The 21267-nt window shown below is 38.4% G+C and overlaps 1 protein-coding gene across 2 annotated transcripts in view; it reads left to right on the top strand.

The window, feature by feature from the left end:
• PEPD (peptidase D) overlaps positions 1-21267 on the top strand; it is a 140476-nt gene that overhangs the window by 11979 nt on the left and 107230 nt on the right. The window contains exons 4-7 of one of the 2 annotated variants that reach the window (XM_061469164.1): positions 8565-8628; positions 10611-10658; positions 12206-12267; positions 19345-19389. In XM_061469164.1, the coding sequence (XP_061325148.1) occupies positions 8565-8628; positions 10611-10658; positions 12206-12267; positions 19345-19389 (219 nt within the window). The remainder of the gene's footprint in view (positions 1-8564; positions 8629-10610; positions 10659-12205; positions 12268-19344; positions 19390-21267) is intronic. The other variant, XM_061469165.1, reaches the window with a different exon arrangement.

The following is a 21267-nucleotide window of genomic DNA, read 5'->3' as shown; positions in this document are numbered from 1 at the left end:
GTTTGCTAGGTATGAAAGTGCTTCTGTTTCCTCTTCTTTTTGATTTGGGTGTACTGAGAAATGAAACCAGCACTAAGTAAATCTGCTTGACAGTGCTGCATTAGAGGTTTTTTAACATCTTGATGTGGCTTCAAACCACAGCATGAGAAAGTTTAAGTCTTGCCTGCGCATGTCTGATTCCTGTGGTATGACAGGGAATGGTGATAACCCCCACCAGGCATTTCTTATTTTATACTTTGTTTAATGTGCTAGCAGGAACATCAACTTCAGTGCTATAAACTCCCAATAACATTTTGATTTACCAGAGAATCCAAGTTTTCTTTTGATCAGGTGTGCCACATGATTTTCCTCCAAGGACTCAGCTGCTGTTGTTAGGAAGGTAGGCTGCAGCAAAAGAAATGCCCACAGCGATTTTCCAGCAGTGCTCCAACAAAGCTCTGCATCTCCACACTGCCTTCTGCTGTGCAGCTGCCCAGCTTGAGTGCAGAGCTCTCAGCTTGTCAGCCTGGATTTGTGAAGGCACTTTAGTGAGAAAACTCCCAAGTGAAATACCTACAGTGTGCCTCTCTTGCACTTCTAGAATTCTATGTTTTCAGCTCTTGATATTAACCATTTTCTTTAGGTTTTTCATTCCCTGCAGCCTGGGCTGTCTGTATGTTCAGGAAGGACTCTCTGGGTGCTTTTTTAGTTCAGAAACATACAAAGAGGGAAAAAAAAAACCAGTTGTTTGGTTAAAATAGGATAGGGAAAAGTGCAGTCAATATTAATGCTTCTTGAAAGCTAAATGTGAGTGAAAACTGGGCAGATTGTGTTTTACTTGCTGTGCACCTATTTGCCTGTGTACCTGCTGGAGCTCTGGGTGTCAGAGCATGGCCTCAGCCCAAGTCCTGGGGCATGCCGAATACTTCTTGTGTTACAGAGCAAAGTGCCATGGTGGGTCCAGCACTGTTTGCATGGGTAGGTTATGCTTTTTCTTTCTGCCCAATGTGTTGTTGTGGCAAGTTAATTTATTGTTTAGTTTTCTTTACAAGTTGTAGGATGGGATTATTATCATCCCCTTCTTAAAGCTGTACAGGTCATCGTAATGGTGCTGTAAACGACAGTATAGCTTTCTTTGATGCTATTACCAATTAATATGGAAGGTGTGGGACATGCCGCACACATTCCAGAGCTTGCTGTAGTACTTTTATGTGTGGGACATAAAATATTGCTTGTTTTCCCCCAGTATAAGAATTTTTTCAAAGTAAAAGCAGAACATCTGCTATTGACAGATTCAGTATGTAACTTTTTCAGTTAGGAAGCATGAATTGAGACCAAAGTTTGAATGTTATATAGTGACCTAGAAATTATACTTAAACTTTTAATCATTATAATTCATCTTGTGCCCTTTTTTTTGGGGAAGAGAGTTTTCTAATGAGCATTTGTCAGCAGTCTTACACTACAAGAAATTTTTCAGGGATTTCAGTGTATAAACATTTCCTTTGTTACATTTTTTTTTTTCTGTAGCTTTATAGAGCCCTTATCTCCAAGAAAAAGTGTTATTTGCAAAGAGAAATAAAGCAAAGGTTACCAATAGCAAGTGTTCTGTGATTTTAGGTAGCTCTTGGTAGTATCTCTTAAATGTCTAATTGAGGCATTGCCTCTTGAGGTGGAATTTATAGAAAGCCTAAAGAACTTTTCATCTTTTGGGAATGCCTGCAGTGGGAATAGCTGAGCAGGAGGAGTGAGACTGAATATTTGAAATAGTTGAAATGGTAGTTCAGAGCTTGTCTTTTATTCACAAGAACCATGCCAGTCTCCTCAATACATTATTTCTGTTTTCGTAAGTCCGGTAGTCTGTATGTTGTTCATCGTTATTCTGCTTCTGTATAGCCTGTGTGTAGAGGCACTGGGAAGTCTGGTATCATGCACCCAGCATCCTGTGTCCAGCATCATGCATGTGGACTCTACTGTTTCATCCCTCTGCTAAATATGGCTTCAGTTACAGCCCTGGTTACCTCTTCAAGTCATATCAGCTTGAGTCTTAATCTTCGGTTTCTTTTAAATTCTGTTATTTTCTCAAAATCCATCTTGCTCTGGACTGATAAAAGGATCAGGGAGTCTGAATTTCTGTGTATGCAGGTATTTCTGTCCTTCAAAGGATAAACCAGGAATCTGTGCAAATGTGGAAAGAGAATGGTGTTAAGGTAGTCAAAACATTGCTGGAGACTGCCTGTGATACCATTAGAATTTTTTTGCTTTAACTCTAGCTTGATGCCTTTTAATCTTCTTATTTGAGATAGTGAAATTCCTTTTGGGTACATAGGGGATTGCATTTTTTTGGGCAAAGTCAGGAACATCTGTGGGTATCTTTTAAAGCCCCCTGTGGTGTTCTTCCTACCAGTTCTTGACACCGTCTTGTTTGGTTAATGCTTTGCCATATGTTAACTTGATGCATTGTAATGAGGAGGGAGTTTATTGGTGAATCTCTGACAGCGTTAAAAAACAGCTTTAGTATCCCCTTTTCCTTCTTCAGCTCTTTGTGCTTTGCTGTTGTATTTCTAATGCTTTAATTTTTGCCAGGGTTCTTATTGTTTGTATGCAGTCTCACTGAAACTTTCACTGTTTTAAGCAAGTCCTGAGAAATGACTTGTTGACTGTGTAGAACTTCAGTTGCTGAAGACTGTGTTTGTTCAGTTTAATCCTTATACATGTGTTTCCCCTCATACAAGTGAAGATAAATGCGATGTAATTCACGCAGGGATTTGCTGTCTGGAAATACAGGCATGCTGCGGTGCCAAGTTCAGGCACTATGTGCAGGCTAATGTAGGCATTTACTTTGCTTAGTAGAGACTATTTGCTCAAAACAAAGTGAATTTGCCATAACGTGGTGTTTTATGTCTGTTCCTCTGAATGTGAAAGGCTGGAACGGAGGAAGCAATATGGCTACATCCATGTAAAGGAGGAAGCTTTAATGTGTAGTTTGCTAGGTTTTGGTGTTCTGTCTTGCTGCATGAAGAATCTACCTCATCTACCTCTTCTGATTTTGTGCTATGAGCTTGAACAGTTTCTCATGCACTTTAGGCAATAATACTCTTAGGACCTTTTAAGAAAGCACTGTACCCTGAACATTATTGTGTAGAAACCTTTTTGCTTTAGATTTTCTCATGGTTTGTGTCTTTGATATTTGCCTGTTTGTTCCAGCTTTGTTAATTCTTGTCTATAGTTACTGCTCCTAAGAACATCACTTTCTGGTAACTGTCAGGAGCTGTGGATCTGAAAGATAGTAAGTAGTGGACAAGACTTGTGCATCTGTATTTTAATTGCAGGATATAGTTTTTAGTATGGCATGTCTTGCTTTGTGTCAGTACTTAATGTCTTCCTCCATGACATGCGAATAAGAGATCATCAAAATGGTGTTGACTTTCATTTAGAGGTTCCTAGTAATACTTAAAAAAAAAAAGTTAATACTGTTGTTTTTTGGCTAAAGTCAGATTCAGTGCTTAGGAATTGCAGGTGATCCTCATTATTTGTCCCTAATGTCTATTCACTGATAGCATTTGTGATCATAGTGCCTATTCTAATGTCTGTGCTGTGTTATTAACTTAGTATTTCCTTTGGCTGGAGAATGGTTATCTCCCATCAGAGCTTATGTTAGGATACACCTATTGCTTTCTTTTATATGTTTTGAAATTAATTCTAACTAGAATTTCTCAAATTTTTGTAATGAACATATCATTAAGAGTATTTTCTTCCAACAGGAATAGTTTTACATTCTAGGCTATGCAGTAAAACAAGTAATCTTGAATGACAAACTCCAACTGAAATGCTGAAGAAAAGCTAAATTGGACTACTTCAGGAAAACTGAATTTCATTTTAAAGCTGATCTGCTGTAAAAGCTAAAAACTGAATATCTGTCCTAGAAGCATTTAGAAATGCAAGTACAAAGTGACTGGTAGGAATAAGTTATTACATATATTAGAGGTTGTCTGGAAGAACGTTTAGATGCAAATAAAAACAACATATACCTGTGAATGCATATCAGCAATTAGGTTGCAAATATATTAGCAGTTGGCATTTCTTTGGCACTTGTGATTTAGATCCATTTCATTTGTACTTCTCTTCTGAATGCAGTTCTGAAAACTAGAACACTCTTTTATCGTGTTGGTATTATGAGGCTATTGCTCCAGAGTCCTTTAGAATACAAAGAAATGTTGCTTAATGGAATTCTTACGGCAATGTCAAATTTGTACAAATCTCTTAAGGTTTGCTGTTATGAATTCTTGTGCAATGTAATGAACAACAGGTTTTAAATGGTTTTAGACTATGAAACCAAGTTTTTATTGGGTTTCAAGTGGAAACACAACATGGTTAATAAAATATTGGAAAGAAACTGAGGTTGTCTAACTATATAAAAGCTTAAAAATAGGGTTTTCTTTGTGTACTTACAGGTAGGCTATCAGAGCTGTTCATCTTACTGATGGATAAACAAAGGAGTCAGTATTACATTCATGGTAGAAGGATTGACCCTTAAGTGGAGCCAGTCGTAATACTGTGGTCTGTCAAAATTGTTGCTGATGTGATGAGGTTATGTTTTGGTGAAGCATCTTGTTTTTTAAAAATGCCATCATATACCATTGTAAATTTAGTGAAACCAAATGGAAAATTTCAGAATAAACTTGGAAGATTTCAGTAAGCTGATCGACTAACTGGGACTCCTGGTTACTAGTTTTTAATACTGCACTGGTGGTTTTCCTGTTTGATTGATATGTAAGAGAAATGAGGTGCAGCTAACTTGGTGTCTTATTTTACTGTCTGCCTTAATGTTTCATACTGTATTTTTGTAGTAGAAGTACTGCTCCAGCTCCTCCTCCTCTTTTTCCCATTGCTACCTTAGTAGAATTTTGTTTATAATAAAGTTGTCACTTGCTATGATTGAAAGTTGGATCTTCAATATTTGGTGCTTTAATAAAACCTAAGCTGTTAAAATGAGACTGCGCATCAGAATTCAGATCTTCTCTTTAAAATGTAGCCTCACATCTTTACACTGTCTTCAGTGTTTCCCAGTTGCTGTGAAGATCTTGAGAGTAAGAAACGAAGTAGGTGAACTAGATTGCTTAAAAGAAAATGGAAGAGGAAAGAGTTACGTAGGAAGCATCAGCAGAATGTTAACAGCTTTAATGTTTAACCCAAAATAACTTCAAAATTTTTCATTGGACTGGAAATTGTGATGTGTTTTAAGTGGTGAACTAGAGACACTCTCTTGTTTAAGGGATCCTTTGGTGGAAAAAATGAGGACTGTATTGTAAATAAATAGAAGTTCTGTACTCTCTTGTCTTCTTTCTAATGGCCATAAACTATGAGGTGCCAGATTTTTGCCTAGCCTCTTGAGCATATATACTTGGGCATGATACTGTTGACATTTCTAACAAACCCTGCTATTTGCTTGACGGGAATATAAAATTACAGGGGAAGGATATTGAGCTTTTTAGGATGGCAGTGCATTATTCTCTTTAGGTTTTTGCTAATACGTGTTGCCAGGGAATCTAAAGTTTTTACACATCCACCCCAAAACCTGCAAAAATGATGCCATTGTTTCTGTTCACATCTGTTTACAAAAGTGGTTTTGGTTTTTTTTTGATAGGTAAGGAATAACATGATGCAGCAATATCTGGGATCATATCTTCCACTTGGGTAAACCTTCTAATTAATTTATGACTTGCACTGGTTTTTTTTTGTGTGTAGTCTCTGCAGTGATTAATCAGAATTTTGAAACTGGCAGCCCATAGCAGCATTACAAAAGACAAAGCCAAAATTACAAAAAAATGTAACCAATTAACTTATCCTGCCTGTCTGAGAGTCATTTGTAGGGAGAAGCACTCCTTATCTCTGTGAAGTATCAGATGTACTTGAAATTAGTATAACTGAATATAATTTTCATGATGCCAGTGAGTGTGAAAGGTACCATTCTTGTGGCAGTGATGGTCAGTGCTAGACCTCAGCCTCTTTTACATCTAAATTAAGTAAAAATGAATACTGAGCCCTGTATCTGCTAAGGAACTCTGCACTGGGACTTTTTTACAGTACCTATGGTGTTGGCACATAATAACCTCTCATAGATCCCTGCTAAACTGAGGAAAAAAAGTAAGAGACTGGAGAGAATATGGAAAAGTGTCAGTGAGAATCATCTTTTCTCCTCTTTCTCCCTGAGCTTCTGTTTTGCCTCTACGCTACTTTTTGGTCTGTGCAGCACAGAATTTTTCCAATCTAGTGTAGGCTTCTATGCGCACTTTTTCTGTTTACCTGTATTGTTCTGCAATAGAGTAGATCTCTGCAGAAATCTTCCCACTGGGAGGGGTAGCTTCAGCACTGCAGTATTGTGGCTCCTGTGGGATGGGTAGGGGATAGTAGTTTGTTGGAAGTGTATGTGAACTGATTTTACTGTATAGTCAGAGGTGCAGAGTGCCTGAAGAAGCGAGGCAAAGCTCTCAGTGCTTCAGAGAGGAGCTGAGAAGTCTTGTGCTGTACTTCGTACTAAAAGTCTTGCTGACTTCTGAGCAAGGTAGGAAGAACAAGACCAGCAAGCAGGTGTACATCTGGGAAATGTGACGGCTTGTCACTAGGTCTGGTAGAGTCAAAAGAACCTGGAAGATGACCTAGTTTAACAACAGAGAGAGAGGACGGAGGATTGTGGGAAACTGCTATTTTCTTTCTCTCGAAGTAGAGAAAAAATCCACAGCCTTGAAAGGATGATGAGCTACTTTTGTTCCTCAAAAGAGTGATTGTATACATAAGAGGTGTTGGAGGGATTACATCCAGAGTGGAATTAATAATGGATTAATATTAAACCCTAACCAGAGAATTAAATCGTCATCAGTGTGCTGTAGACCACACAATGGTAGGAAAGCAACTAACCAAAACAAAAAGTTGAAAAATAGCTTGTGAAAAAACAGTTTTCTTATCGGCCTTTTGGAAAATGAGAACTACTCCTACTTCAACTGCATTAAATGAAGTGAATAAAATCCAGCACATTTTTGTGCATACTTCTAAGAAATATTTACAAGAAGCAGTTCCTCAATTCAAACAATGCAGTTAATTGCAAATGGTGTTTTGGAGGTATTGCTCTGAAGAGCGTATGTTACCATAAATTACTCTTGCCCATAAATTAGCTGATTTTACAGTAGGGATTCTTCTGATACCAGATGAATTAGCTGAAACTGTAAAAGGGAACAAAAATGGAAAATGCTAAATCTGTTCTTAATATTTCTGGAATATTAAAGCACTTCAGTGTATGAGGAATGAAGGAGAGGAAACGATGCCTGTAGGAGAAACAGATTATGCAAAAGTTGGACATAAGGGAACTGTAAAACACAAGGTATAGAAAGATAAGAGGATATAGTGATTTTTTTTTTTAAATTATATGTGAAATCAGCCAGGGAGAGAAGATAAATGATAATTGCTTTGAAATCTCCAACACTGATGGGAAGAGTCCACAAAAGGAGCCTTGCAAAAGGGAACATACTATGAGGTATTCTTGTGTTACTTTTGAGTAGTACTCTCACAGATAAATAAGTTCTAAAAAAAAAAAATCTGTAATTTACTGCTTGAGAGCACCATAAGTGCTTCCAAGTTGTTGTTCATGCCTCAGCCCAGTGCTGTTTGGAGTATAAAGGAATGTAAAATAAAAAATGGGTGCACAAGATTGAAAAAATGATGTAAATCAGACCTCTGGCCACGAGGTACTGCAGGCAGCAATGGCACAGGTCTTTGTTATGGAGCCTTCTAAAGATGCTGAGCTCATTGTCTCATGACTTCTACTCTTCCTCACTGCAAGGGTTAGAAATTTTCTTCACTCTCCAGCTTAGTTTATTCTTTCTCCAGTTGGTCTTGGGTTCTTGTAGTTTAAAAAGCTGAAGGTTTGGTCCTGTGCACACATCTTTTGCTCTCCTGCTGTGACTCAGGAAGCAAAATGCAGGGGATCCTCCAAATTCCAGCTCTTCCAGCCGCATTTTTCTTCTGTTTTCGTTACTCTGTGGAATGATGTAAGCTGAGTGGGTTTTTTTAATTTTTTTCTCTTGAGATTACAATTTCACAATTACGTTGAATGCGTTTGTTTCAGTTGCAGGGGATGGGTAAGGATTGTAATCAGAGAAAATCAGGTACAAAATTAGTGTTTCATTCATTCTTTGAATATAACACCACTCTTTTACTATCCCACATCCTTCCAGTGTCTGGTGAGTTGGAAAGTTGTGTATAAATAGCAAAAATCTTTAAAAAAATTGGCTTGTGTAGAATGAATGGGGGGAAAAAAAAGCCCTTTAATTCCAGAGGAGACCATGAAATCTAAGTATCCATGGACTGGATTAAAGCACACTGATTTTTGTAGCCGTGGCAACTTCCTGTGTAATCTCCTATTTTGAGAAATGGGGTCAAGGATAATATTATTAAAACATTCCTCATATCTGATTCTGTTGTGATAGTAGAGGATATTATTTCTTTGTCTGTGGCCTTATTAAATGTAACAGTTAAACTACAACAAACAATAAAGCTAATCCCAAACATTTCTTTTTTGTTGTTTTCCAAAGGATTCATCCCCCTGAATTCTTCAAGAAAAAATACGCTGTGGATGAAGTCCACTATGTGAATGAGGTGAGTTCTCTGTGTGTCTGAATATTTTTCTGTGAATAGAAAATCAATGCATGGCAATGATTGCTTAATTTTAGTACTCTGTTTACTGGATATCTCCTGATTTGGTGGGACTTTCCCCCCTCTAAGTTACTGGAAATGGTCCTTCATTCTATTAAAGCGTCATTTATTATTTTTCCTTTTCTTTAAAGACTGCTGTTTTGAGCTGAACACTAAAGTCTTAATCAAAAAATGGTCTCATGTTTTTTGCATTGTGAGACCTGTCAGTCTGCAAATTTACCCAACAGAAACATGTTGCTAAATACATTTTTTGCAATGCCTTAGAGATTTGACAAGATTGCTGTCAGCGACATTGCATGTCCTAGCTCTGACTTAGGAGCTGACATTTATTTTATGACTCCAAAGAGCTGTGAAGAAAGGCTGTCTGCCTTACTCTTAGTTTATGTTGAATCAGTCTAATATTTGAATAAGCAAATATGTTCATTTTTTAAAATAAAAAGTGTGACCTGCTTAGGTAGGTTTCTCGTTTCATTTCTGAGCAGATGTTTGTATACTTACCCACCTGTCCAGTTGTCTTTTCTTTGGTAGGAAAGCACAGCAGGGTGAGGACAGTTTTCCTGCTAAACTCTGTGGGTGATTTTCATAGAGAGCAGGTTGAAAAGGAAGACACTGATACTTCTGTCCCTGCAGAGCACTGACTCTGACACACCAGACCAAAAATTCTGCTCTTGTCAGCTGCAAGGATGTTTAATTTCATTTTCATAATGAGTCCAGCTATGAAGTGAAGTTTGATCCCGTATTTCAGTAGCCTGGGGTGAAGGAAGCTGTGGTGACATTGCTTTTTGACGTGTGTGTCATGTACAACGCAGGCGCTCCAATGCTTATCTGTCAGACGCTGAAAATTGCAAGTGGAAAATACATGATTTATTTTTAAAAATCACTTTTATTTTGGGTCACCTTGGTTGTTTTGGGTCACTTTTTGTCAACTGATGCCTATACTGCAGTTCTGTTATCTACTTGCTTACTGCTTAAAAACCTCTGTGGGGACCAGTAAACTGTCCGAGCATAAAGGCTGCTTTCCACCTGAACTGCATGTATTGAATTCAGAAGCTGTTCAGCTTCCTATAACTTTTGCCCAGTTTGCTAAGGAGTTGGGTTTCTACCATTAGGACGCTGAGGGCCTTATTTACAGGAGAGTTTTATGTCAACAAATGACCAACTTGTGTAAGTGTGTGATCCTGATACTTCATGGGGAGGAAAAGAAAAAAGTAGAATCGGTGTTTTTGAACCTCACTGCCACATGTTTTCTTTCGTTAATATTATTAGTATGCTATTAAGCTGTTTTAAAATTCCATGGACTGTGCACCATGGAATGATGTCATCTGTTCATTGCCTGAAGAAATGTGTAATTCGGTGTCCACCTTTCTGCAGCTGCTCTGAGAGCCTACTTCTGTACAAGCCCAGTGATCTTGTTCTTAGTTTGTAAATGTTTGAAAGATACTGAAGGAGCCTGATAGAACTATTAGCAAAAGATGACCAGTGAGAGTAACAGTAAATACTCATTAGTAAGTATTTAGCACATTGTAGCATACTAATATTAATGCATGTGTGTTTTATCGGTAGTACTATATTGAGGATATAGTACCTTGTTTCTTACTATTTCTGTGTGACTTTACAGCTTTTTGGCTCATATTTCCTCTGTTGTCCGAGTGATGACAGTAGACTTAATTTTAAGTTCTAGTTGGTATTTATATGTTCAAAGGACACCATCAATTTAGGCACTGCCTTTCTGTCTAAATGTTTTGTGATCTGCTGACATGTTGCATGTCTCAGGTAATACTTCAATATCTGAAAAATACCAGAGGTGCGTTTTTGTCTTTGCAGCTTGTTTACTTTGTATACAGCACATGTTCATGAAAGTGTTATCAGCGCGATTCTGAGGAAGAAAAAAAATAAATTAATCGCAATATAAAATTTCTTTTTAGATATCCAGTGTTTTGGCTTCGAAGAACCCTTCTGTGCTTCTTACTTTGGTGAGTAATATTCTGAATAATAACTATTCATGTTTTTGAATGAGGAGATCAGATTATTCAGCACTTCTTTGAACTGTTATTCAAAATGTTTTCCTCCCCATCTTTGCCAAATTTGAGGCCACCTGTGTATAGTCATCTAGACTTCTGGCTCCTCCATGATCTCGAGATTTGTAACCTTGGGCCTTCCAGTCTATATTCTTGCTGCCAAAAGCTTTATTTGTTTTCTGGTAAAACATGACAAGCCTATCTATCATCGCCGATGCTATCCTCCAGCCTGTGTACAATGACTGCAAACTCCTTTTATGTTTTATGCTGTTCTGGTCATGTCATGAGCATGTTAGGGCCTTTCTGTGGGATCCCCATAAGGATTCAGGGTATGCTTTTCCTGCATGAAGTTGGTAAGAGCAGCTGCTGGAAGGAGGGGGTGATACCAAATGCCTGCCAAGTATTTTGAGTGGTGCTTGCTTGTTTCTCTGGTAGGAGGATGAATGAGTGGGTTTAAAGCCTGCAAGTTTCTTCTTCCCCATCACCTCTCTCCCAGCTGCTTTCCTTGACAGATGTTTTGTAAACTGTATGAAATAATTTGCTGACTGAGCTTTCCCTTACAGCAAGTGCAGTGGCACCTCCTGGATTTATCAATGACCCGACAAAAAATCCCTCCTTAAAGCAGTCACATAGCATGAGATCTGATTTCTTCATCCATTACGAGCAGAGGCCCTAAAAAGTTTTCAATCTTTCTTCCACTTACATTTGTATACATAGGCATATAAGAGATGACCTTATCATTTTCTTTCATGTTCTTTAAGAGAAATGAGTGGGAAAGGGAATATTTGATCACCTTGTACTTCTTCATGTGCATTTCTGCGCATCAAGTTCTTTAGTAGCTGTCACTTCATGAGCATCCTGTTGTGTGAAGAATTTTAACCTGATTTTTGGCTGAGAGGAAGGAACTGTGATTCTTCCAAATTCCTCCCACTGAAGAAGTGTGCAGAGAAGGGAAGAGCTCTTTTTTTTCTGCCTGAATGGACACTTGGTCCTCTTTCCTGTGGTCTCTTTCCAGATATGGAGCTGTAATGCTGCTCCACAGGGTTTTCCAGGCACAGTGTTCGTCTGCTGTGTAGCAGCCAAAGTACTCTTGCTTATGCTACTTGCTTGAATGGAAAGCTGTAGGTGAACGGCATGCAAATTTAAATAATAAGCATTGCCAAGGCAGGGCATAATAATTTATTTTTAAATGAAATTACTTTAGAAAAAAATTTGTCCATTTGTTACTCTCTTGCCCGTTGTTACTATACAGGTCTCCTAACTCCCTCTCAAGACGTAAGTGAATTAGAAATCAAAGCCTGCCGTACTCCTAAGCAGCACATCCTAACCTAAGTTCTGTGTTGGTATCCTATGAGAGTCTGGGGTTTCAATTATAGTCATTCAAGTAAACTTACATATAATTTTTCCTAAAGACTCACTGCAGTCAGGTTCTGCCCATGATGTTGTTTTAAATGCTTGTGTTCAGCTCAGAATCATGGTCCTTTTCATCTTTTCCCTCCCAGCGTGGTGTTAATACTGATAGCGGAAATGTCACCAAAGAAGCTTCTTTTGAAGGAATCAGCCAGTAAGTGACAAGACTTTTTTATCCATTAGTTGTTGCGCGGTTATGTTAAATCGTTTTATACTTCATGTTAAATGATGTTTTGCCTAGTGACAGGATGTTGAATGGCAGATGAAATATATTAATACTTCTTTGGGAATAAAATGTTTCACAGGTTTCTAATGACTTGAAATACAGTGGATTTTGGCTTGGTTTTGTGTTGTATTTTTTTCTTAAATCTTTTTTATATCTGACTTTGTCCAATGTTTCTCTTCATTTGTTTTTGCTTTAAGTATCTAAATCCAGAAAAAAAACATCCCTTTGCCTCTATTTCCACAACTGGGATTGGAATATTTGGGTTTCAGATTTCAGGAAAATTAGTCTTTAAGAGGAGCTTCTTTCTCTTACTGACTTCCTTGTACATTATTAAGGTAGGTATTAGTGATTCTGGTAAGCACAATCTTCTGAAAAGATGTCGCATTACAGGTGAAAAATTAAAGATCACTTTTCTGCCTAGATGTGATCCTTTAGTGTCCCTTGATGTTGTCTTTATATGGAGTTTGGCTGCGAGTGGAGTAAAAATGTTTTCCTGCTTGCAGTGTTTTGAAAAGGCAGTAAGTAACAGTGCATCACAGCCTGCTCTGGGATGTGAAGGTGATGGCCTCAATTTTGAATGAAATTCTGTTCTAATATCCCCAAATGAGATAATTTTCAATTTTTTGTTCAAGTGTATGGCAAGAAAGAAACACTCCCCCCATTAAAAAGCCTGTTCAAAAACCCCACTTATTCTGAGATGTTGAGTAGGTGGTCTTTTTTTTTTTAATACTTGACTCCCTGTCACCCTGCTACATTTTTCTCCATTTGCTTCTGTTGAGAGCATATTAATTCTGCAGTGAAGATTGTAATGCACAGTATTTGCTGCAAGTCTGAGCACTGGTTTGTATAGTTCAAGAGTGTGCTTTCTGCTGGGATCATCTTTTCTCTCTGTCAGGTGAACTGAAATCTGGAATCTGATTCCATAATTACTTTGTTCTCCCCTACTGTTCTCTACAACCTAAATGGAAACATAATGAGTCTGTCAGGGATATTGGGGACCAAGGTTTCAGACTTCTAGGCATCTTCTGCTGCTCGGTGAGTTAAATATAAACTATTCCAAAATAAAGCAAGCAGTTTTAAATGAACATACAGCAGTATGATGTTCTGTTGCTTTGACCAAGTGCATACTCATTTATCTTACACTCTCCAGGTGCAGGTGAACTCCAAAATCTGTGTGGAGCGATACTTCCGGTTTTATCTGAAACATCTCCACATGAAATATAAACAGTTATTATCTCCAGCACTAATTCTTTATGGGAATGATGTACAAAGATCTGTTTGAAATACCAAAAAGCTCCTTTCTCACCTGAATTTCACTAAATACTAGAGTTTAATTAGTAACACATGCTATTACAAGTCAACATTAAGTTAGGAAGCCACTCCATTTAGCACTTGATCTGAGATTTTAATAGCATGTCTCCTGCAACTCTTAAAGGGATTAATAATATTTTATTGTGGGTTCACAGTTTGTGGTAAACATGCTGTTGCTGTGCTCCAGGAGAAGGGTTTCTCCCTTCTTTACAGGTGATTTCCAGCTGTTTAGTAGTTTAGTTAGTCTCTTTTGAGACCTGGGTTAATGCTTATCCCTCTCCGCCCCTTGGCACCAAGTTGTTCATCTTGCTGCTTTTGACAGATCTGGTTGGTGTGTTCCCTTCCCACGCTCTCGGTGTGGAAGAGCAAGCATTGATTTTGTTGTTGAATGTGCTGAAGATCCAATCCCCTCTTCTGACAGATACTGTGCCCTCAAACCACTTGTCACTCCAGCCTTCCCTGGATCTCCCTGACTCCTGCTTCTGTCTTCTCCGGGGCTGTCATGTCTCTGGTGAGAGCGTGCTTGGCCTGCACGCCAGCGGCAGCATGCGGAGAGTGAACATCGCTCATTGAGGGCATAAGGGAGGGGGAGAGCTCCCTTTTAAACTCTGCTCTCCACAGATTTTTGTAACTGCGTATATAAACCAGTTCATTTTGTATGTTTTCGAAGCAGACTCAAACCAATTTCAGCATTCCTGCTTTCGTGGTTCTCCACCTCTCATATGTCAAATACTTCCTTTATATTTCCTAGAATCACATAATGGTTTGGGTTGGAAGCGGCCTTAAAGGCAGTTCCACCCCCCTGCCTTCCACTGGGCCAGGTTGTTCAAAGCCCCATCCAACCTGGCCTGTTTCTGTGTATTTTGGATGTACTTGTTTCTTCTGAGAGGGCTAAACCCATGGAGTTTGTATCAAGCAATGGACTCCTTCAAACTGCACTCCCTCCCATCTGTCTGTGCCTGTGAGTTGTCAGCTCTCTCTGTCCTCTGCCCTAGCTATGATGCTGTATCTTATTCCTGTGGTTTTTGTTTGTTTCCACTTTCTGGCTACTTGGCCAAGATGTATTTGCTTGCTAGGGCCCTTTTCTGTTTCTCCTGCTCCCATTTGTCTATTTTCTCCTAGACTGACTTGCCCTGGTGTGTTTTTCTCTTTGGGTTGTTCTGTTTGTGATGGATAATAGGAGAAATAATGTATCATTTCTAGAAAAAGCTGGATCTTGCTCCCTTTGCAGGCTGTTCATCTGCTTCTGTCGCAAGTTGCCTTTTTCTTCCTCTAATGATTTTGATTCCCTGCCTTGCTTTTTAAACCTCTTGAACTTCTTCTGGAACATAATTACCTAAAGTATTTGATTAATTTTTCCACTGTAATAAGTAGCCATTTGAGACAAAATGACTACTGTGGTAATGGGTTATTTCTTTGATCACCCTGAAGATTAACCCCGAGTTATATTTGCGCTGGTAGCAGCGTTCAAACTTGATTTTAGGCTGATTATAAAGCCCATAATGCTGAAATTCATCATATTTTCCATCAGTTTATGTATAGTTCTTTCATATAGAATCACAGACTGGTTTGGGTTGGAAGGGACCTTCAAGCTCATACAGTTCCAACCCCCTTCCACGGGGAGGGACACCTTACACTAGACCAGGTTGCTCCAAGCCCCGTCCAGCCCGGCCTTGAACACTGCCAGGGATTGGGCAGTACAGCTTCTCTGGGCAACCTGTGCCAGCTCCTCAGCATCCTCACTGGGAAGAACTTATCCCTAATGTTTAATGTAAATCTACCCTCTGCCAGCAAAGTATCTTGTACAGAAAAAAGCTTGTATGTTGCTGCTGTCTGTAAAAATGGAGAATGGTGGTGCTTGGGAAGTTGTCCTGCTCAGCAGTGGGTAATCCCGTTGTTTCGTGAAGGGAGCAGCCTGGGACAGGGACTTCCGACGGGATAGCTGGACCATTGCTAATGCTGTTCCTGGTAGCTCCCCTCAGGTCAGCTTTGTTTGCAGCTGTTACAAATCCCACAGAAGTGACTTCCTGCCATTTGCTTCAGGTGGCTAAAAGTGTAGAAGGCAGATTTCTAAAGTAGTGCCAATGCATTTTTTTCTAGACAAGTACTTCTGTTTGCTAATAAAGGCTAGTTCTGTCGGTGGTGGGTTTTTGGTTTTTCTAATTCATGGACCCATTTTTCAGACTGGAAAATGAGCAGGAATTTTCTAAATCCAGTCTTGTGCCAGTTATGTAGCACTTGTAAATATGTCATATACTTTAAACCACTGTTGAATAAGTCTTTGCTTGCTGTGTTGCTTGATTTTGTTCTGGTTTTGTTTGTTTTTCATCCTCAGAATCAATTGATGGAAATGATGGATAGTGTAAGCAATTGTACCTAAATGCTTACGATTTTTCAGTGAATTCCTTTCCCTCAGAATTGTACTTCTTGAGTCTGACAGTGAAAACCATCTAAAAACCCTCTTCCCTATTGTGTAGTGAGGTCCATTGTTAGGAGAAAGACTCATGTTGAGAAGAGTAGAAAATTCTAATATTGTGTATGAGTATGTTTAGAATTTTCTCAGGATATACACACGAATATATTCATTAAACTCATAAAATAGGGTCTCTTTGTGCACTTTTATTATACAGGAGGTGTAGATTTGTAACTTTTTTTTTAACTAATGAAATTGTCTTGCAGCGAAAAGGACAACTGAGTATAAAATCAATTTGGACATGCTTTTCAGTGTCGCATTTCTTAGTTCTGTGCTGATTAGATGGGAGCATTAATACGTTACAGGTTGCAGCTGTAGCAAAATGTCAATTTGTTTACTTCCCCAAGACCACATGTCTCATCATCTAAGTGTTGTCTATTTGCACATTGCGGAAAAATGTAGAATTGGATTGCTCCCCACGATCCCCTTAACCCTAGGGCAGTACATGTTTTTGAAAAGTAAGTTGATGATTGTCTAGCAGGATGAAAACTCTGCTAGAAGGACATGGTAGGGTGATTTTATACAGGACTTTGCGCACAAATTGTGTGAATTGAACACCATTGTGTACTTGTGTTGGTGATGACAAGCTCTTCCCCTTGAGCTTGATATTTAACCAGTAACTTTAAGGGTGTATTTTGTTTAGCTGCCTTGTTGGTAACCGAAATGAAGCATAATTTGAGTCAGTTTTAGAAGTCTGGCAGTAATAAACAGGTTGCCCTGTGGCCACTCGGACAGGACCCACAGCTATCACGAGCTAAGCAAGGTTGAGACAACTCAGTCCTTAATTGTTGGCTTATCTGAAAAAGCTACATAAAATAGATGAGGTTCTCTTCTAAGTCTGAATTGATGCTGTGTCCCAGAGATCTAAAGTCTTGTTTTCTACTTGCCATCATATCAGAAAGTCTGTCTTTCAGGTGAGAGATAAAACTGCGTGTGTGACTGATAACCTCCTGCCTCTTTACCCCTACCCTACACACTCTTGTTCAAATCCTGCCCCCTTTCTGTGTGTTTAATTCACTTCCATAATTGACAGCATCTGTAATTTTAAGGAGCTGCCACATAGTAGAGGGTTCCAGCCATTAACTAAAACTTGCATTTCTGGCAGCACAAAGACAGCTCAAGAAGAGCATTTAAGGCCAGGAGAGGAAAAATCCAGGGGCTGCAGCAGATATGGTACATCTCGACTGAAATTTCCTTTGTATAAGAGCATTGTTCGACCTATTACAAGTCTACACTGGTGTATAGGTTTTTCCTTTTTGTTTGTATTTATTTAATGCTCAGATGAGAGACAGTCTTCTGTTGTGAGGTTTGTGTTTGTTCATTTGACTTGCTTTTGGTTTCATCTGTTTGTGCTTGTGGTTAAAATGAGTGTGTCAGGTTCTTGAGGGACATGAATTTTCAGAGCCTCAGTCAGCTGCCTTCTTTACTTGCTCTTCCCTGCCCTTTATTTTCTTCTGTTGCTTCCTAATAACCATAGTTTATACTTCTCATATTTGCATGGAGCTGCTGTTGGAGCTTTCTGCAGTGCTGCAGTGTCTCCATACGCTTGCCTTCATTGATCTGTTTTCTGTCTGACATACTGATGACAATTATTGAATGTCCTTGCATCGTTGCAGCTCCAGCTTAATTCTTCTGTGTCTTGTTTTTCTATGGTGGTGTCAGTTGATATGTTTTCCAGCCAAACAAGGAGCTCAGGCTTTTGGTTTTTTTTTAGGATTTGTATAGATTGATTACAGTCTATCATTGTTATATTTTCTTCTGTATAACTTTGCGTTTAATGGGCTCTTCCATCCCAGAATTATTTCTGCATTATTGTACGTAGGTAATAGTCGTTGGGATGGTGGTGATTAAATTGAAAAAATGCTTTTTCCCCTGGTTTTATGAGACTTTCTTGTTTCCAAGTGACTAATTTTATTCTATAATGATGCATTGTTCTGTGACTTGTGGCTTTTTGTATTGTGTTGCTTTTCCAGTGGTTTCTAATTAATACCCGTAATACTGAGTACCATACAGCTTGTCCTTGTTGAATGTTGAGATAAGTTGTTGTTTTATACCCTGGAGTAGTGACACAAAGCTATTAACCTTTACCTTGTTAGGATTTTATGAGTTTATGAGCATGTGTTTTTGAAAAAGAAAAACACAGGGTTGTTTTTTTTCCTGCTATCTGAGTATGCAGGAAGACCCTGGTACAATTAGGAGTGACTTCTAAATAAATTTTTTTTAATTGGATTTGTGCTTTTGTTGGTCCCTTCTGAAGTGTGAAGAAAGGTTAATAACCTGAAATAGATTAATTTTTCCTTCAAAAATTTGGGAAAATGAATTATTGCCGTATAACATTCTTCTAAAGATCTGTTAGGAGCCTTGGAGCATCTTAATTCTCTTAAATGCCATAACTGAGGAGCCAGCAGTCAGACAAAAATATCTTTGATGCAGAACACCCCTTGGGCATTTAAATTGTAAGCAAAAAAAGAACCCTTGAACAATGCTTGGAAATCTATTTATGTTCCTCTTAATTACTCAGCTTCTTACTCTGTTGGCCACTGTAATGTTATTGTGTAGAGAGCCTCAAACTAGTTCCAGCAATACATGAGTTGCTAATGCAGAAAGTAAACAGAAAAATAGTTAAGGGTTTGAGGCCACAATGAAATGAAAACTTTTGCTTTGGCTCTTCTCTAGGTAAAAAAAGACAAGGAGAGATTATTTTCATAGTCCTCCAAGCAAGCTTATCACATACCGCATTCTGTGCACAGAAAAATGGGAAAGGATAAAATGAAGGATGAAATTAACAGTTCACTGTGTTTAATTTCACTGACGGGTTTTTAAGGGGCAAAGTTAAAATCACAGAACACTTCGGAAGGGTCCTCTGGAGGGCGATCTGGTTCAACCCACACTCATAGCAGTGAAGTGATAACATTTTATCTTTGTCAAAAGAAGTTCAAGGAACGTGTCCTGAACATACTGTTCTTCTGGTTTCTCCACATTCTTACAATTACATATGTGGTTTAGTCTCATGTATTTCAAAATTAAACACTTGCACAGTGAAGACAAATGTGTGCATTCTGCTTACTGGGATCTGAACTGATCTATAATTAATTGCAACACATTATTTGTTTTCGCAAGTTTTCATGTCCCCAGAGAAGATACAGTTAAAAAAAAAAATGTAGTCTCTGCTGTTGTGTGGCTTTTTTTTTAATATTTGTGTGTTGCTTTTTTTTGTATAGATTTAATGTGAACAACAGAATCCTTCATCCTGAAATTGCAGAATGGTGAGTAGCATAAAATCTTTAAGTATTGTTGAACATGCTTATGTTAGGGCAAGGGATAACTGTTTCAAACTGAAACAGGGGAAGTTCAGGTTAGACAAAAGGAAGAAGTTCTTTACTGAAAAGTGATGAGGCACTGGAATGGGTTTCCCAAAAAAGTGGTGAATGCTTCCTCCCTGGCGGTGTTCAAGGCCAGGTTGGACAAAGCCTTGGGTGACATGTTTTAGCGCGAGGTGTCCCTGCCCATGGCAGGGGGGTTGGAACTGGATGATCTTAAGGTCCTTTCCAGCCCTAACTATTCTGTGATTGTGTTGCTTCAGAGAGCAGTTCCTACTTTACTAGGTTTTACTTTTAAGTTGATTTCGCCCTGTAGGATGGAAATAATGCACGGAAGTAAAAACAGGTAAAAACACTGAAAAGTGAAGAATTTATTTATCATTCTTTAAGCATTGTGTCTGGATATAGATTTTTATAGGATGTGTTAAGAGTTAAGTCACATTCGTGTAAATGTGAATTTGTATGAATAAGAAAAGAATGAGGATAATTCATAATTCATATTCTAGAACCAAAAATCAAAGGTCGATCAAAACTGTCTGAACAGGTCATATTTAATAAGGTGTTATTACTTCTCTAGGGTTTATTATAAAAGCATTAATTAAGTTGAATTATTATTAATGTAGCTATACTCTATATTTCTAGGGGAATTCTGCTGTAGCCTATCTAGAATAGACAAAATTAGAGAGTGTGGCAAAGCATAGTAGTAGCTTACAAAGCTACCGCATTTCACTAGTTTTCCTGTTCTGGTCAACATTGTTGACTTTGTCCTCGGGATTGCTCTGTAACTAGGGCTTTCTAGTTTTCCATTTAGGAAATTAACTGAAGAAACAACACAGTGGATTTTTGTTAATGAATTAGGTTTTTATCTAAGCTTTTTCAGTATATTAATCTAGAAATGAGGAAGCAAATCCTTAGTTAAGACAGATAAACTCAAAATCTTAAAATACAAACATGAGAGTATACACTTTGACTACCACTGTTGTAGCTTATTGCAATATGTGTTACTACATATTATTCTTTTTAATGTTTATTATCAGCACATATGCTTAGAACAGTCTGCTCTCTTCCTTTATGTCTAATTGCCAGTTGAAAAACTGTGGAGATGTTGTTTTGAACATCAATGTGATTTCAGAATATGTATAATTTTTAGTAGGTCACATTTCTGTTATTACAGCCATTTGTCATTGCTTGGCATGGCACAAAAATGTTGTAAAAGGAAGGTGGGAAGAGGGGAAACTTTGCTTAGACGTAGTTGCATTATAGAGTCATTGGGTGGGCCTGGAGATGTGTAGTAGTGGGACTCATTGCTTGCAAATCCTGTTGATGAGTGGAAGGGGGAAAGTCAGTGCTGCTTTGTAACACAGAAATCTCAGGGTGCCAATTTTTAAATCACGCCTGTTCTGTCTGTCGAGAATTTTGACCTTCCTTTTCCAAAACAAAGAAGTTATCGTACAGAATTGATTTCTGAATTTATCATATAGAAGTGATTTCTGAATTTAAGAGTCAAGAGCCTTTGAGGTGCAAAGTGCTGAGTAATGTAGACAGAATACAAGATTGGAAATTGCTGTGTAGGCATGTGCTTTTCAGATGCAGAGATTAAACACAATTAGGTAAAGGGGGAGCATGGCAAAACTGGGTTTGGTTTGGTTTGGTTTTGTTGGGCTTTTTATTATCATTAGTGTTTAATTAGTCAAGTTCCTGTCATTACAGATATTGATAGGGAAGATCTAGAAATTTTCACACACGCTCTGAGACCCCTGATGCCATGCTACAGTAGTATACAAAACTAACAGAAAGGATAAGTCAGGTTAGAAGCTCTTCATA

Source organism: Pezoporus flaviventris, unplaced genomic scaffold, assembly GCF_033815535.1.
Source record: "Pezoporus flaviventris isolate CSIRO_AGI_PZ_B2104156 unplaced genomic scaffold, CSIRO_AGI_Pfla_v1 ptg000054l, whole genome shotgun sequence".
Lineage (NCBI taxonomy): Eukaryota > Metazoa > Chordata > Aves > Psittaciformes > Psittacidae > Pezoporus > Pezoporus flaviventris.
The sequence above is the reverse complement of the archived record's forward strand: the minus strand, read 5'-3'. Positions and strand labels throughout refer to the sequence as shown.